A 17,106-nucleotide genomic window follows, 5' to 3' on the forward strand; every position below is an offset into this window, starting at 1 on the left:
CACAGTACTGGGTTCTGGTTGAGAGGAATTTACAGAATCAAGAAAAGTACCAGTAAGAACATTTTCTGTTTCATCAAACATTTGTCTCTTGGCCATTGCTCGAGTTATTACACAAGAAGGGAATAAATTAGGACAGTCAGAAGATCCATTCAATTCATCCACAACAGGAATTACTATAGGTGGAACATCACCATCTGACTTCTCCCAAACATTTCCCCCAGCTAAGTCATTGCCAAGTATAAAAGTAACACCAGGGATAGGAAGCATTGCACGAGCTCCTACAACCACGTCACCTGACACAAGTCTGGAATTAAAATGAATGCGGTGTAGAGGAACTTCCATGTAGTCCATTTCAAGCCCTCGAACCAACACATGAGACCCAGTGGCAGTACGTTCGGACAGAGACAAAAGTCCTTCCAGCAAAAACGACTGTCCCGCCCCAGTATCACGAAGGATACGCGCAGGAACCTTTTCATCAGAGTCAGGCAAAGAAACACTTCCATCAGTGAGAAATGGTCCAAAGTCACTGTTTTTAACTTTCTCCTTTACAGTGACACTCACCTGCCCAATCTGCTTGTTAGGACTATAATTTACACTTGACGTAGAAATTAAACCAACAGGTTTAACAGTTCTATCTTTCTTTTTGAGAACAGCACAGTCTGAAATTTTATGTCCTGGCTTTCTACAATAGAAGCAAACCATCTCACCTTTTGTGCGTGTCACTGAAGTATTGTCAGCAAAATTTGACACAGCATTCGGCCGCGCAACCATCCTTTTATTTTTAACAGAGATGCTTAACTTTGACCTAGTTAGCTCATTTAGATGAACAGAACCTTGATGAGTAAGGACAAATTCATCTGCCATTAGAGCAGCATCAGACAATTTAGCCACCTTGTGTTCATTGAGATACATAGCAACAGCACTTGGGACACAATTTTTGAACTCTTCTAGAAGAATTAGCTCTCTAAGCTGTTCTTTCGTTGTAATTTTTACAGAAGAACACCAGCGATCAAACAGGTTCTCTTTCTCTCTAGCAAACTCAAGATAAGTGCACTTCTCAAACTTAACATGACTCCTAAATTTCTGGCGGTATGCCTCAGGTGCCAATTCATAAGCATGCAAAATAGCAGACTTAACGATTTCATAATTAACCACTTTGTTCAATAGTCAGCGCTGAATACACCTCTTGTGCTCGCCCCACTAAAACACACTGCAACAGTAAGGTCCAAAATTCTTTTGGCCATTTCAACGACTCTGCAACGCGTTCAAAATGTTGGAAATACTTCTCCACTTCCTTCTCTAAAAACAGCGGCACTAATCGAATGTTTTTATAAACGTCAAACACAGGTGCAGCGTGCGCGAATTCATCAGATGAAACTTGAACAGGAATTTCAACTGCTTTTGCATTCAGTTCTAACTCAAGTTTCTTTAACTGGAACTCTCGTTCTTGTCTCTCTTTTTCAAATTGTAACTCCATTTTACGCATCTCTAATTGCTGTTGTAATTTCTTAATCTCAAAATCCTTTTCTAACTCCTTCTCTTTCAGTGCACATGCATCACGCTCGGCACGAAGTTTTTCCGCATCAACACATAACCGTTTCTCTTGCAAAGATATCTCACTAAACTTTGCGTTTTGATCGGCATCATAAAGAGGAGAGGTTAAAGACACATCAGGATTTATAGTTTGAGCTCTTACCTCTAAAACACCCAACTCGTAAAGTGCGTCTCTCACAACTTTCATCAGCGTCTCTTTGAGCTTCTTATCATTACTCGTTACCTCAACACCAAAGCGCTCGGCAATCTGCAACAGCTCTTCCTTCGTACATCTATCCAGCAAGATTTCTGAAGGAAATGCGAAGAAATCCTCGATCACCGATGACATCTTTAGAAAGAGAGGCAGCAGAGCAAACACAACAACAATACAAACACACGTGAGACGCCGCTAAACTGAAGCATGAGACGCTGACAAACTAGAGCGTTAGAACTACAAATCCCGTCAGCCACCTCGCCAGGGATCGTCACACATACCCCTTCCGGGTGAAAAACTCCACCTTAGTTGAAACAAATAAAGACTTACCACAAGCCATCCCTCAAATTGTCTTCATACTCGGTAGAAATTACAAACAACACAGATACGGAGAAACAACAAAAGTGTCACCAGATGAAAATGAGAGACTCCAGTTCCTAACTAAACAAACTAACTAAACCTACCTGATCTTCAAAGGTGTACCGGACTCGGGGCGGCATTTAAACGCTGAACTCAAGGACAATTGGCATTATACCAAAAGCCCGAAGCGTACCCCCGACAGAGATTTAAAACCCCCGTCCAGAATAACCTTCAAAAATAAGAAAGGCAAAACAACAAACTAAAACAACAAACAGTGCCTCGATGGAAGGATTGTAAACCCAGCTGAGGACACTCTAACTTCCTGAAGTCTACTCATTCACACAGGTGATCACACTCAGAACTCTGCATTTACCTGAACATGTAGCAATCCCGAACGAGCGCCCAATTTTATGTTACGACCCACTCGTTATAAGCCGCAACATAAAAGAGGGATTAGACCACGAAATCAAATTTCCAAAAAAAGATTTATTAAGTCCAACAAATTATACAAACGAAAACAATAAACAGGGAAAAAAAAAAAATAATCTAGGGGTGTATCAGAAAGTAAAGAATAACAAAGGAATTATGCTACATGCCAGGTCAACACAAAAATGAGCCACCCCCGAGGAAAGCTCCCCAGAAAGTGCCCCCCCGTCTAGAAATTCAGCGCCATTTTATACTGTTGGTAATTAGTGGGTATGAACCAATTAGGAGCCCCGCATATTACACCAATAGGTTTAGGCTGGGGACGTCACATCCTGTCTCTTTATATCTGACTAGACCTTTTACCTTTTAGACAATGTAGACACTTGTTGTGTGTATCATTTATTGCATATTTAAAATTAAACACTAAACATCTGTTTGGAAAAAAAAAACAGACAAAAAGAAAGATGATGAAGGAATAAGTACATACAAAAATGTAAATAATAATTAATAACATAAAAAAAAACAACAAAAAAAAACCTTTCTTTAACCTTTATTAAACATACGTAGTTAGACTACCATTCAAAGGTTTGGGGGCAGTACATTTTTTTAATGTTTTAGTTACCAAGAAGAGTTACTTGGTAAAGAAGTTACCAAGGCTGCATTTATTTGATCCAAAATACAGTAAAAAACAGTAATATTGTGAAATATTATTACAATTTAAAATAAATGTTTTCTATGTGAATATATTGTAAAATATAATTTATTCCTGTGATAAAAGCTGAATTTTCAGCACCATTACTCCAGTCTTCAGTGTCACATGATCCTTCAGAAATCTTTCTGATATGCTGATTTGAAATTTTAAGATTTTTTTATATTAGTGCCTTAATTACTTGTTATAGTAAAACAATGATAAATTAGTTTAATGTTTTAAAAACATTTTTTCTTTCTTGACTTGATGACTGTGGTGCCAATACCACAAGATATCACTGTGTTATTGCAGTAACTATAATTGTAGTAACTTTTTTGTTTGGAATGGTTATTTCAGTTTTATTTTATTTTTTTTCTTTTCTTCTCAGGTATTTGTATTATTTTGGTGCACCTGCTGATTAAATTCAAGCTTCACTTTTTGCCTGAGAGTGTGGCTGTGGTCTCGTTGGGTAAGTGTCTTTATGATCTCATTCTCTTGCACTTTTACCTCACAGTTCCTCTTTATATGTTTCTATTCAATGTCGGCTAAAGCAATTGATAAAACACAAAACAGAACATGTTCCTGTTGCATGTCGCTAAGCAATGTTTCTTAGAAATCAGATCACTCTGTTTTAAGAACAATCTATTTGCTTATCAATAATGAATAGACTTGAATAAGATACAGCGAGGACAAAAAGGGTGGGGACGCTATTGATCAAAGGTAAACGTGCAGCAGTAAAGGTATTAATTATTACCGAGAGAGTAAGCTGTCATCAGGTCAAGAGTAGGTGTGTATGAAACGGCTGTCCTGTTCCACAATGTGAGCCTGAATGAACACAAATGCAGTTCCTCTAAGATTTCGTAGGGATTGATCAGTTCCTCTTAGCGTGCAAAGCTATTAAAGGGGACCTATTATGCCCTATTTTACAAGATGTAAAATAAGTCTCTGTTGTCCCCAGAGTGTGTATGTGAAGTTTTAGCTCAAAATACCCAACAGATAATTTTTATAGCATGTTAAAATGGCCACTTTTTGTGGTTGACCAAAAACGTGCCATTTCAGTGTGGGCCCTTTAAATGCAAATGAGCTGCTGCGCTCGGCCTAAGAGGTGAGACATTAAACCGAGGTCCTGACTCTCTGTGGTCATTAAAAATCCCATGGCACTTCTCAGAGTAGGGGTATAACCCCGGTGTCCTGGCCAAATTCCCTCCATAGGCCCATATCAATCATGGCCTCCTAATAATCCCCATCCATTGAATTGGCTCTTTCACTCTCTCTCCTCTCCACCTACAGCTGGTGTGTGGTGAGCGCACTGGCGCCGTTGTACTGTGGCTGCCGTCGCATCATCCAAGTGGATGCTACACACTGGTGGTGGATGAGGAGAGACCCCTGATATGATTGTAAAGCGCTTTGGTTGTACAGTAGTACATATGAAAGCACTATATAAATGCCTCATTCATTCATTCAGTCAGGACGCACTATAATGACAGAAACTGCTAATATATGCTGTATGGAGATAGAATAGGTATAGCTTAGTTTAATTACGGTTATAACTTATATTGTCTTCTTGTTTTTATACAAGCCTGTTGTACCGGACCCCGTCCGAACGATGGCCAAAATTTTACAGATGAGTTTTATGATGTTTATTGTACTTCACACAAAATAAGCAGTGTCTGTTTTTTACTCTAGAAAATCACTGAAAGAGCTTAATAAAACAGTGCAAGTGTGCATTAAAATATTATCCATAAACTCTCTCTCTTTCCTTTGCATTATCATCAACATACACAGCGAAGTACTCAGAAACACTCATTACAACTAACAGTAAACAAACATATAAAGACCTTATGCCTTTTTGGGTGGCGCTTAATAAACTGGTACACTTTATTTCCGTAAATCAACTCAGATGAACTGTAATAAAGTGCTCTCACCTTCATTACTGCTGTATCCAGTATCACTCTGGAGACTGTAATTACAGCTTAAGCTGGATCACGAACAGTTTATACTTATATATCCTTGAGTAGCACATTTTAGCACAACCTCTGTTTTGTATTGTCCCTTTGTATTGATATTCGTTCACAAAGCAGTTCGGTGTGAAATGATTCACGCAGACATAAACAAATTTCGTTAGAATTGAGGGAGCATTTTCTTGGAAAACAAAATTAATCCACCTCGTGTTCAGCGGCTCAGATTTCAGGAGTAAATGGAGAGAGCTATGTGGATTAATCCATCCAGCTACAGAACACCTAAAATGCTAGGGAGACATTCTCGTCAGTGCAGCAATGGCGGACTGTGTACAACTCGCTGTGAACTCGCTTAGGGTGTTTCTATGTTAAAATGGCAGTGTCTGTCAACATTCGTGGGCGGGACCTGTGGCTTTTGTGACATCACATTGCCAGGGATCTGGAAACGCCTTGTTCTGAGACACTGCTTATAATTTATGGGGAAAAAGGAGTGGTTGGATTTTTATCATTATAGGGTGGTTGTGTACACACACTGCCAACACACATTTATGTCCAAACACCATGCAAAAGTGAATTTTGCATAATAGGTCCCCTTTAAAGACAGTCGCAGAGTAAACATTTAAAGGGATAGTTCACCCAAAAATGTAAATTTATAAATTAATAAATCATCATTACCCTCATGTTATTCCAAAAGATTTTTTTTGGTAACCTAACAGTTTTGACTGCCATAGAACTGTGAGGAATAGACATGTCAAAACTCACAACATTCAAAACTGTTTTGTAGAGTTTTTGTTTGCTGAAATTTGTGGAACGGTGATTTGACAGCTGAACATTTGGCATGTTTTTAAACTACAGTATAGTCCATTGTACACACTGAATTTCTGTCAGTCACAGCCTTGTTTTCATTTCTGACAAAAATTAAATGTGGCACCCTGCCTAAGATCTATTGTAAGGAAAGAAAAAAATATCTTCTTTTATGTTCCACAGAAGAAAGATTTGTTTAGGAATGACAAGATAGTAAAAAATAAAAATGATAATAATAAGATAATTTTCATTTTTGGGTAAACTGTGCCTTAGTTGCACACTACAAAATATTGTTAGTTAGTTAAACCTATTCTTTTGTTAAATATTCATATTGCAGGTAATTACTTCTTCAAAAAGTTTGACAGGAGCTGAACTCCTAAATGTACACCATATATTTGGATTTCTTTTTCAGGGATTCTGATGGGAGCATTTATCAAGATCATTGAGTCTCAGCAGTTGGCCAACTGGAAGGTATGAAGCTCTCGCCATCACTATAAACCACAGATGAAGCGCTTTGATTTTATTTTACCTTGTTTGTAACTGGTATTAACATCAGTCTTTGGTAATTCAATAACACGTTGTCAGCCAGGTCCTTTGACCAACTGGGAATTTAGTTAAGCGGACACTCTGTCATTACTTGATTTCATACAGTACTTATCTGACTGAGATTTTTGCATGTTGATGTCAGAATTGTTGTTGAAAAGGTGTCATAAAGTGTTGCTCATGTACACTAATACTATTCAAAACTTGAGGACAGTCATTTTTTTATTTTTTATTAGAAATTGATACTTTAGAATGCAGTAAATTCATTAAAATTAACAGTAAAGGCTTTTACTTTGTTACAGAAAAATCAGTTTCAAATAAATAATGTTATTTTGATTTTTGATTCATCAAAAATGTCTAGAAAAAAATGAATTACGGTTTCCACAAAAATATTAAAGTTATAGTTCAGCCAAAAATGTATTTTTCGCAGAGCTAGACTAAGGCGAGCAAAATGTAGCTAGACTAAAACATATGTATTTTCTTTTTCTTTTTTCTGAAAATGACTTATTTGTTGGCTGGGGTCGTGTGGAGCCCTTTGAAGCTGCCTAAATATGGATTTTGGACCATCAAAAATGGTCTGCATTGGTCAATATTCACCTGCATTAGATGGAGAAAAATCCTGGAATGTTTTCCTCCAAAGCCTAAAGTCATGTACATATTGGATGGCCTGGGAGCGAGTAATTAATCAGAATATTTCTTTAATCACCATACCTGTTTTCATCATTGATAATCAGAAATGTTTCTTGAGTAGCAAATTAGATTATAATATTAGAATGCTTTCTGAAAGATCATGTGACTCTAAAGAAAATTTTTGATCACAGAAATAAATTACATTTTACAATATATTTAAAAAAAAAAAAATGAATTGTCTTTAAGAGCTGCAGCTGAAACAAACTATTGAAACCATAGTTTTGGTGTAATGATTGTTTTCTAAACAATTAGGTGGTGCATTGATTTTGTCCAAGATATGTCATGATGCATTTAAGCTTACAGTACAAATGCAATGTGACCATACTGAATATGTCTGTGATTGTTGATCACAGGTAATCATATAAACACACACATTAAAGTACAAAAGACTAGGATCAAACGTTTCCCTTTAAATAGCAAACTTATGCACTCAAATATGAAACAGCAAATAACTATTTTTGTTGGGAGTGGTGAAAAAAGAGACATTGCAGGTCCAAATACACTAAGGAGTGGCCAATGAGCTATTACCATTGTGTCCTTGCCTTGATCTAGACATCTAACCTCAGGTTGCTGCATGTGGACTGTCTCTGTAATATGAATATGGACATGTTATTTTTATTGAAGTATTTACACGGGGTTCCTACGCAGTTTGGAAAAGTCTGGAAAAGTCTGGAATTTGATTGTAGTATTTTCCAGGTCTAGAAAAGTATGGAAAAAGGAAAACAGAGTATGGAAAAATATTTGTGTTTCCAGACTATTTCCCCTATGAAATATAGAATTAAGAATTTCTAAAAAATAAATCTATCAAACAAGTGCAGGTTATAAATAGGGCTGCAAAAAAAACTATTATTTTGATGCGATTAATCTAATGATTATTAGAACGGTTCATTGACTAAGCAACGATTATTTCACTGATTAATCGGTATGTTTGATCTATTATTACATTATTGCGTTACAGTGCCCCACTGGTCAAACTGCGTTATTGCGGGCCCTCAAGATAAGTTGTATGAGTTCAAATGACTATTCGACAACAAAAATATTTGTCCACAATTTTTTATTGTCCACATTGTCGATAATGTCGACTAATCGTTTCAGCCCAAGTTATAAAGCGTTTTAGGTTTCTTCTCATCATGTAAGCACATGTTATCACTTTGAGAAAACCAATGGGAAAATTCTTGAGAAAATATTTCCAGATGATTGTACTATATACCAGATATAATGCTGTTTAATGAACCGTTTGTTAAATAAGGTCTGAGAAATCTACAGAGAGGTTTGGAAATTTGAGTCTGGAAAAGTGTGGAATTTTGAAATTGAAAATGTGTAGGAACCCATCAATAGAAAATAAATATTTGCCTTGTAATGTCAGCTGAAGTGCAGTGATGTGCATTTCATCTTGGTAAAGCATAACTCAAATGTAAAAATGTCTTGACATGAAAATGACATATACATAAAAATATATATTTATTTTTATTTCTATTTTTAATATTTTTTATTTATAATGCTAGCTAAAGTATTCAGCACATTGTAAAAGTTTTGAGAGCAGAGGAAATCATTCCATGCACCATACGTCTCTCCACTCTCCTGCGCTTCCGTCTTTTCCTTCCTCTTCTCTTATTTTCACTCTCGTTCTGTCTCCTGTTTCATTCTCTCGGGCTTCACAAAATCTTTGTCTCTCTCTCTCTAGTTCCCATTTGCTTCTCATGCCTGCCTCTCTTTTCTTTTCCTCTCTCCACCTTTTCATCTCTGGCTTTAATTAACATTTTTGTCTGGGATGTGAGGTGATGCCAGGCTCTGTGAGTACAGAGCTTCCTTTTGTTTCAGGAAGTCTAAAGGTCAAGAGGGCCCCTCAGTTCCTGCTGTGTTTTGGTAACCAGAGACCCTCTCAATGAACAGCTCAACTGGAGCGTGTCTCTACATCATTCGTTCTAAACTATGCTTCAACTCTTTTCTGCTTCTGTAGACCACTGATTAGGCATAAACATGTATCTAGAAAGCACATAATGTACAAAACATATTTCCAAAATTGACTAGTCATTCATGTAACCATCTAGTCGATTTAGAAAATATGTAATTTTGCAAGACCAATCTTCAAGATCTTTGTATATTTAGGCAGTTTTTTTCGTTCATCTGACCACAGTCAGGCACTTTTCTTAGGGCACCTTCACACAGTTGTGCTTTACAGAGTTGTGCTTTACTCTCTTCTCTGGGTGGGTTTTATCATACTAACTGTTTTCAAAATTGATAATAATCAGAAATGTAGTAATTTAGTGTCACTACTAAATGTAATTTAGTAGTGACACAGACACAACACATTATTTGTAATGCTGAAATTTAATTTATAGTTATAGTTTTTGCATCGTAGTAATATTTCATATTATTATTATTATTTCAAGATATATTAATGTTTATTTATATAAATATTACATTATATATGAAGAAGTGTTTTCACAATACCAATATTTCAGTAGTTGTTACCAATACCAAAATTTCATGGTTCACACTACACAGTTCACATTTCAGTACCATTGCAAAAACATTGGAACTGTTTAGCCTTTTAGCATTTTTTTAAACTGTGTTGAAGGGGACCTATTATGCAAAATTTCTTTTTTGCATGGTGCTTGGACATAAATGTGTGTTGGCAATGTGTGTACACAACCACCCTATAATGATAAAAATCCAACCACCCTTTTTTTTTTTAATCCCCATAAATCATAAGCAGTGTCTCAGAACAAGCCGTTTCCAGATCCCTGTCAGTGTGACGTCACATTAGCCACAGGCCCCGCCCACAAATGTTGACAGACACTGCCGTTTTAACATAGAACCGCCCTGAGCGAGCTCACAGCGAGTTGTACACAGTTCGCCATTGCTGCACTGATGATAATGTCTCCCTAGCGCTTCAGGTTTTCTGTAGCTGGATGGATTAATCCACATAGTCTCTCCATTTACTCCTGAAATCTGAGCCACTGAACACGAGGTGGATTCATTTTTTCTTTCCAAGAAAATGCTTCCTCAATTCTACCGAAATTCATTTATGTCTGTGCAAATCATTTCACACCGGACTGCTTTGTGAATGAATATCAATACAAAGGGACAATACAAAACAGAGGTTGTGCTAAAAATGTGCTACTCAAGGATATATAAGTACAAACTGTTTGTGATCCAGCTTAAGCTCTAATTACAGTCTCCAGAGTGATACTGGATATGGCAATAATGAAGGTGAGAGCACTTTATTACAGTTCATCGGAGTTGAACCAGTTTATTAACACTCTGGAGTCTGAGGTATCGCTGGCAATACCACCTCGGTTTTTTTCTTACCAGTGTGAAAGAGACTCAAAATACTCCGTCAATGTTACACATACATTTAAGAGTTATACTTCATTTTAATCTGTTGAATATCTTCTTTTATTTGTGTACACTCAGAGTAAAAACAAAATGTTGTGCTTTTTGCAAAATAAAGAAAACTAACATGATGTGTGATCTCTCGTCTCCCTCTGAACGAAGTCCAATCTGATAGTTCTCAGAAATTTAACTGTTACTTAGTGAATACTAATGACACAAAAATGAGACTTATGTCTAAAAAAACGTTGAAATGTCAGGTTTTAAATCGTGTAAGTCAAATCGAAAACCAATATTCTCTGTTTATGTAATCTGTATGAAAAAGGAGCCATGTCAGAAGTCCGTGATTCAGTTCATTATCTGCTAATGCGGCCACGCCCACGGAGCTAGCTGTCACAGACACGTCAGGTTCCACCTCACTCCCTTACCCACGCACTCAATCACCAGCATACTGATCACCGCCACCTGTGACTCATCAGCACCGCAATCAGCACCAGTATAAAGCCACCACACTCACACACACTCACTGTCCGGTCTCGTTTGCACTACGTCTTATGTATGCTTACCTTAAGGACTCCCAACGCCATATCTACCTGCTCCAGCCGTCTCCTCCAGCTCCCTCGTCTCCTGTTCCCCGTGTGTACTTACCTGCTTGTGTGTGTGAGTGTCTCCGCCAGCTCCTTCCATCATCTGCATCTGCAAGACATAATCAGGACAGTATCATATTCTCCTCATCTCTCATCATTCCATTATCCGCTTACCATCACCCTGTGCTCTGCTTATACGTGAATAAACTTACCTGGATTGTTATTATCTCTGCCTCCGTGTCTCTATTGTAACAGAAGACCGGACCATAACAACTTCACAGCATGAGCACCAACGACCCGTTTCAAGAGCTCGTAGACGCACTGCGCCGAGCACTCACACCACAGCCATCCTCACCATCACCATCCACCGCTGCAGCTTCCGCACCCTCCGTCACCGCTCCTTCGCCAGCATTCACCGCCAGTCCCATGGCCAAACCGGCGCCCTACTCAGGATCGGCGGAGGAATGCAGCGGATTCCTTCTTCAATGCGAACTGGTCCTGGAGATGCAGCCGCACCTCTACACTACCGACACGGCAAAAATAGCGTTCATCATTTCGCAACTGCAAGGTAAGGCCCTGCAATGGGCAGACTCCCTGTGGACTCAGAAAGGCCCTGTTGTCCAATCATATTCGGCGTTCTTCTCTCACTTCCGTGAGGTCTTCGGGAAACCTCTGAATGATTCTTCCACTGGTGAGAAACTCTATAATCTAAAGCAAAGGAATCTCTCTGTAAATGATTATGCCTTGCAGTTCCGAACGCTAGCCGCCACCAGCGGATGGAATGAACAAGCCCTCATCACCTCTTTCCGTCAAGGGTTGGAACCCAACGTGCGGCTGCATCTCGCTGCATACAAGGACTCAATGGGACTTGGACGCTTCATCCAACTCGCCATCCGCGTGGGTTCTCGTATGCAGTCGTGTCTCCTCGAGCACCAGGGCCAGTCGTCTGCCACCAACCTCCTCCGCCGGTCTGAACCCGTCAGCTCCCCAGAACCAGCCACCGAGCCAATGCAAATCGACCATTCACGTATCACCTCGAATGAAAGACAAAGAAGGCTGACCCTGAACTTATGCTTATATTGTGGATCTCCGGGGCATGTTATCTCCACATGCCCAACCCGTCCTCCTCGGCCCGTGGTGAGTGCTATTCTCCCCTCCATTCAGAAAATGAAACCACTCACGACAATTGTAATCCTTACTGCTGCAAATACCTCTGTTCCAGTGGTGGCGCTCCTCGACTCAGGGTCAGCAGGAAATTTCATCTCAGGCGCCCTCTGTCGACAACTCAAGATCTCCCCGTCTCCGGTTAACTATCAGATCCACTCCATCACGGGCAAACCCCTGAGCCGTAAGAACATCCGTCATTGTGCGGGACCACTTCAACTCTGCGTGGGCATTCTGCATTCTGAAAAGATACATCTGCTGGTTCTGGAGGAATCCACCGCTGACGTGGTTCTAGGGCGCCCGTGGCTTGAACAACACAACCCTACCATCTCTTGGCGCACGGGCGAAGTCCTGAAGTGGGGCGACCACTGCTTTCCAGATTGCTTCCCAACGCTTCCTGTTCCAAAGTCTCCACTCTCCAAGTCTCTCTCCATGAATGCCACTTCTATCGAAAGCCCTGTCGAGAAACGCTCCGTGGATGTTCCCCCGGACTACGCCCCCTTCAGTGACGTTTTCTGCCCGCAACGCGCCTCCAAGCTTCCTCCACACCGGCCATGGGACTGTGCCATCGATCTGCTACCGGGTGAACCTCTTCCTCAAAGCTGAAAAGTGCTCCTTTCACCAGCCCTCTGTCCAATTCCTGGGGTACGTAATAGATCACAGTGGCATCCGGATGGACGAGGGAAGGTCTCCGCCATTCAGTCCTGGCCCACTCCATCTTCAATCAAAGAACTCCAACGCTTCCTAGGTTTCTCCAACTTCTACCGCCGGTTTATCAAGAATTACAGCACCATCGTCAGTCCATTAACCAACCTACTCCGTAACCAGCCCAAGTCTCTGTCCTGGTCCCAACAAGCCACCAACGCCTTCGAGACCCTTAAAAGAGCCTTCACCACCGCTCCCCTCCTCGTCCACCCTAATCCAGAGCTCCCATTCATCGTGGAAGTGGACGCCTCCACCACCGGAGTGGGAGCGGTCCTTTCGCAGCAGCAGGGGACACCAAGTAGACTCCATCCATGCGCCTTCTTCTCCCGCAAGCTCAACCCGGCGGAGGTCAATTACGACATCGGTGACCGCGAACTCCTGGCCGTCAAGCTTGCCCTCGAGGAGTGGAGGCATTGGTTGGAGGGAGCTACTCATCCATTCCAAGTTCTCACTGATCATAAAAACCTTGAATATCTGAAGGCTGCCAAAAGACTCAACCCTCGCCAAGCTCGCTGGGCCATGTTTTTCTCAAGGTTAAATTTCTCTATCTCCTACCGCCCTGGTTCAAAAAATACCAAAGCTGACGCTCTGTCTCGCCTCCATTCCCCTGAGGAAAAGCCTGAGGATCCTGAAACTATCCTGCCGGAGTCCATCTTCGTGAACCCCATCCAGTGGTCCGAAGAAACCATTCCCTCCTCCAATGCCTCCACACGCACTCCGCCGGGTTGCCCTCAAGGCTTGCAATACGTCACACGGGCACGTCGCACTCCACTTCTACACAATACCCACTCTTCACTTGGCACTGGTCACCCGGGGGTCAATGAGACCCTCTCGTTGCTCAAACAACGCTTCTGGTGGCCCAACATGGCCAACGATGTCAGAAGGTACGTGCAGGGCTGCAGGGAGTGCGCCATCTCCAAGAGCCCACGCCATCTTCCCACCGGCAAGCTCCTATCTCTGCCCGTTCCTGAGAGACCCTGGTCACACCTGGGAGTGGACTTCGTCACAGATCTCCCTGAGTCTGACGGTCACACGTGCATCCTGGTGGTGGTAGACCGCTTCTCAAAGTCCTGCCGCCTGATACCCCTGGAGGGTCTACCTACCGCCATGGCAACTGCTGAATTGATGTTTAATCATGTTTTTCGTCATTATGGAATACCTGAAGATATAGTCTCCGACAGAGGACCCCAGTTCGTCTCCCACGTCTGGAAAGCCTTCTTCTCCCTCCTGGGTGTGACCGTCAGCCTGTCATCTGGATACCATCCTCAGTCGAACGGGCAGACGGAACGCAAGATCCAGGAGATAGGCCGCTTCCTGCGTACTTTCTGTCACGGCCACCAGAACTCCTGGAACCAGTACCTGGGTTGGGCCGAGTACGCACAGAACTCCCTCCGCCAAGCCACAACTGGACTGACACCCTTCCAGTGCGTACTCGGCTACCAACCCCCACTGTTCCCCTGGGATGGGGAACCTTCCAACGTCCCCGCAGTCGACTACTGGTTCCGGGAGGGCGAGAGGGTTTGGGACTCAGCTCATCACCAACTGCAGAGAGCCCTGCGCAGACGCAAGACGACAGCCGACCTTCGGCGCTCCGAAGCTCCAGTATACCAACCGGGGCAGAAGGTCTGGCTGTCCACCAGGGACATCAGGATGCGTCTGCCCTGCAAGAAGCTGAGTCCCCACTTCATTGCCCCTTCACCATCACCTACCGTCTTCAACTCCCAGCACAGTACAGTAGGATCCACCCTACATTCCATGTATCACTGCTTAAACCTCACCACCCTTCTGTTGTTCCCTCCACAGAACCTGACGTGGCAGCCGCCGAGCCCCCCTTCCACTCATCCTGGAGGACGGCACAGCTTACGTGGTTCATGAAATCCTGGATTCCCGGCGCCGTGGTGGTCAGCTAGAGTACCTCGTCGACTGGGAAGGCTATGGTCCCGAAGAACGCTCATGGGTTCCCAAGAATGATATCCTTGATCCTATCCTGTTACAGACCTTCCACGCCAATCACCCAGACAGACCTGCCCCACGCCCTAGAGGAAGACCACCACGACGTCGGGGTCCGCGGCCCTCAGGAGCGGGCCGTGGGAGGGGGGGTACTGTCACAGACACGTCAGGTTCCACCTCACTCCCTTACCCACGCACTCAATCACCAGCATACTGATCACCGCCACCTGTGACTCATCAGCACCGCAATCAGCACCAGTATAAAGCCACCACACTCACACACACTCACTGTCCGGTCTCGTTTGCACTACGTCTTATGTATGCTTACCTTAAGGACTCCCAACGCCATATCTACCTGCTCCAGCCGTCTCCTCCAGCTCCCTCGTCTCCTGTTCCCCGTGTGTACTTACCTGCTTGTGTGTGTGAGTGTCTCCGCCAGCTCCTTCCATCATCTGCATCTGCAAGACATAATCAGGACAGTATCATATTCTCCTCATCTCTCATCATTCCATTATCTGCTTACCATCACCCTGTGCTCTGCTTATACGTGAATAAACTTACCTGGATTGTTATTATCTCTGCCTCCGTGTCTCTATTGTAACACTAGCGCTATTCAGACGCAAATTCTTCAATACATGTATACATCGTCTCAATCGTGTATTTATTATCTTCAAAAGTGTTTTGCATAGCCATAGTTAGCGATCTCCGGAAGCCTCTGTTAGTTCAGTTAGTTCCTGGATTGTCACATGGCCTGTTCTTCTTTAGGAGGCATTTGTGGACTAAAGGTGCACAGAGCGCCCTCCGGCTGCAAGTAGGAATTGAAAACGCAGTATCCAGCGCTCATTGTAATGACAATAAATATTGAATAAATATTACTCCTCTGTATAGAAAATTGACATAAACATATGAGAATCCATCAGTATTTCTCCAAATGTGCATGCTTTTAAGCTAAAAGCCTATATGAAATGCCATAGAGGTAACTTAATTGTTCAGACACTTTGCATCACAGAAATACATGATATTTTAAAGTATATAATAGAATACCATTATTTTAAATTGTAATAATATTTCACAGTATTGCTGTTTTTTTCTGTATGTTTGATACACCATGATGAGCTTGAGACATGATCACAGAGGGCTTTTTCACAGCCTACCTGACTGAAAGAGCTTATTGATATGCAGGTCATTACAGCTTATAATTCGATTCTTTTGTCTTCTCAGGTGTGAATTACAGTATTATTCATGATGATTCACTCCTCCACACATACTGTGTTTCTTGACAAAATTTCTTGTTTCTTACAAAATTTAAATCTCTCTATTGTTTTATATGAACGAGTAGGCAGGATAATTTTTACCTCATTTTGAAGCAAAAACTCTAGTCTACAATCTCCAATACCCAGAAGTCTTGTCAACACATGTATAATATTATTTTTTGGCCTTATTTCAGTGACTTAAGTTTTTTGTTTTTTCAATAACCACGCACAGACGTTATCCCTTAAAAAATACAAACACAACAAAATTTCTCACATATTAGGGTAGCCTAGTTCGTGCTGAATACAGTGTAATGACACTTTTTCCATTAATATGTTTATGAACAATTGAAAAAACCCCCACAAATGTCAGGGCATGTCAAAACTTCTCCAGGCCCCAAATCAGCCTCAGACTCCAGAGGGTTAAGCAACACCCGATTAGGCATAAGGTCTTTATATATTTGTTTACTGTTAGTTGTAATGGGTGTTTCTGTGTACTCCGCTGTGCATGTTGATGATAATACAAGGGAAAGAGAGAGAGTTTATGGATAATATTTTAATGCACACTTGCACTGTGTTTTATTAAGCTCTTACAGATATTTTCTAGAGTGAAAACGGACGTTTCTTATTTTGTGTGAAGTACAATAAACTTCATAAAACTCATCTGTAAAGTTTTGGCCATCATTCGGACAGTACAACAGGCTTGTACTAACATAGTGGATAAAAACAAGAAGACAATATAAGTTATAACCATAATTGAACTAAACTAATACCTGTTGTTCTATCTTCATGCAGCATATATTCACAGTTTCTGACATTATTGTGCATCCTGGCTGAATCCTGTCATCGGAGAATCAGCTTGTGAAGCTCCGCCCTATTAAGCCCGGCACACATTTAA

The 17,106-nt window shown here is 41.5% G+C and overlaps 1 protein-coding gene across 1 annotated transcript in view; it reads left to right on the forward strand.

The window, feature by feature from the left end:
* The window catches only part of slc9a8 (solute carrier family 9 member 8), a 67,140-nt gene that overhangs the window by 10,097 nt on the left and 39,937 nt on the right, over positions 1-17,106 (forward strand). Inside the window, 2 exon segments of the mRNA XM_048177531.1 lie at positions 3,610-3,690; positions 6,396-6,454. Of these exon segments, the coding sequence (XP_048033488.1) occupies positions 3,610-3,690; positions 6,396-6,454 (140 nt within the window).

Source organism: Megalobrama amblycephala, linkage group LG24 (genome assembly GCF_018812025.1).
Source record: "Megalobrama amblycephala isolate DHTTF-2021 linkage group LG24, ASM1881202v1, whole genome shotgun sequence".
Taxonomy (NCBI): domain Eukaryota; kingdom Metazoa; phylum Chordata; class Actinopteri; order Cypriniformes; family Xenocyprididae; genus Megalobrama; species Megalobrama amblycephala.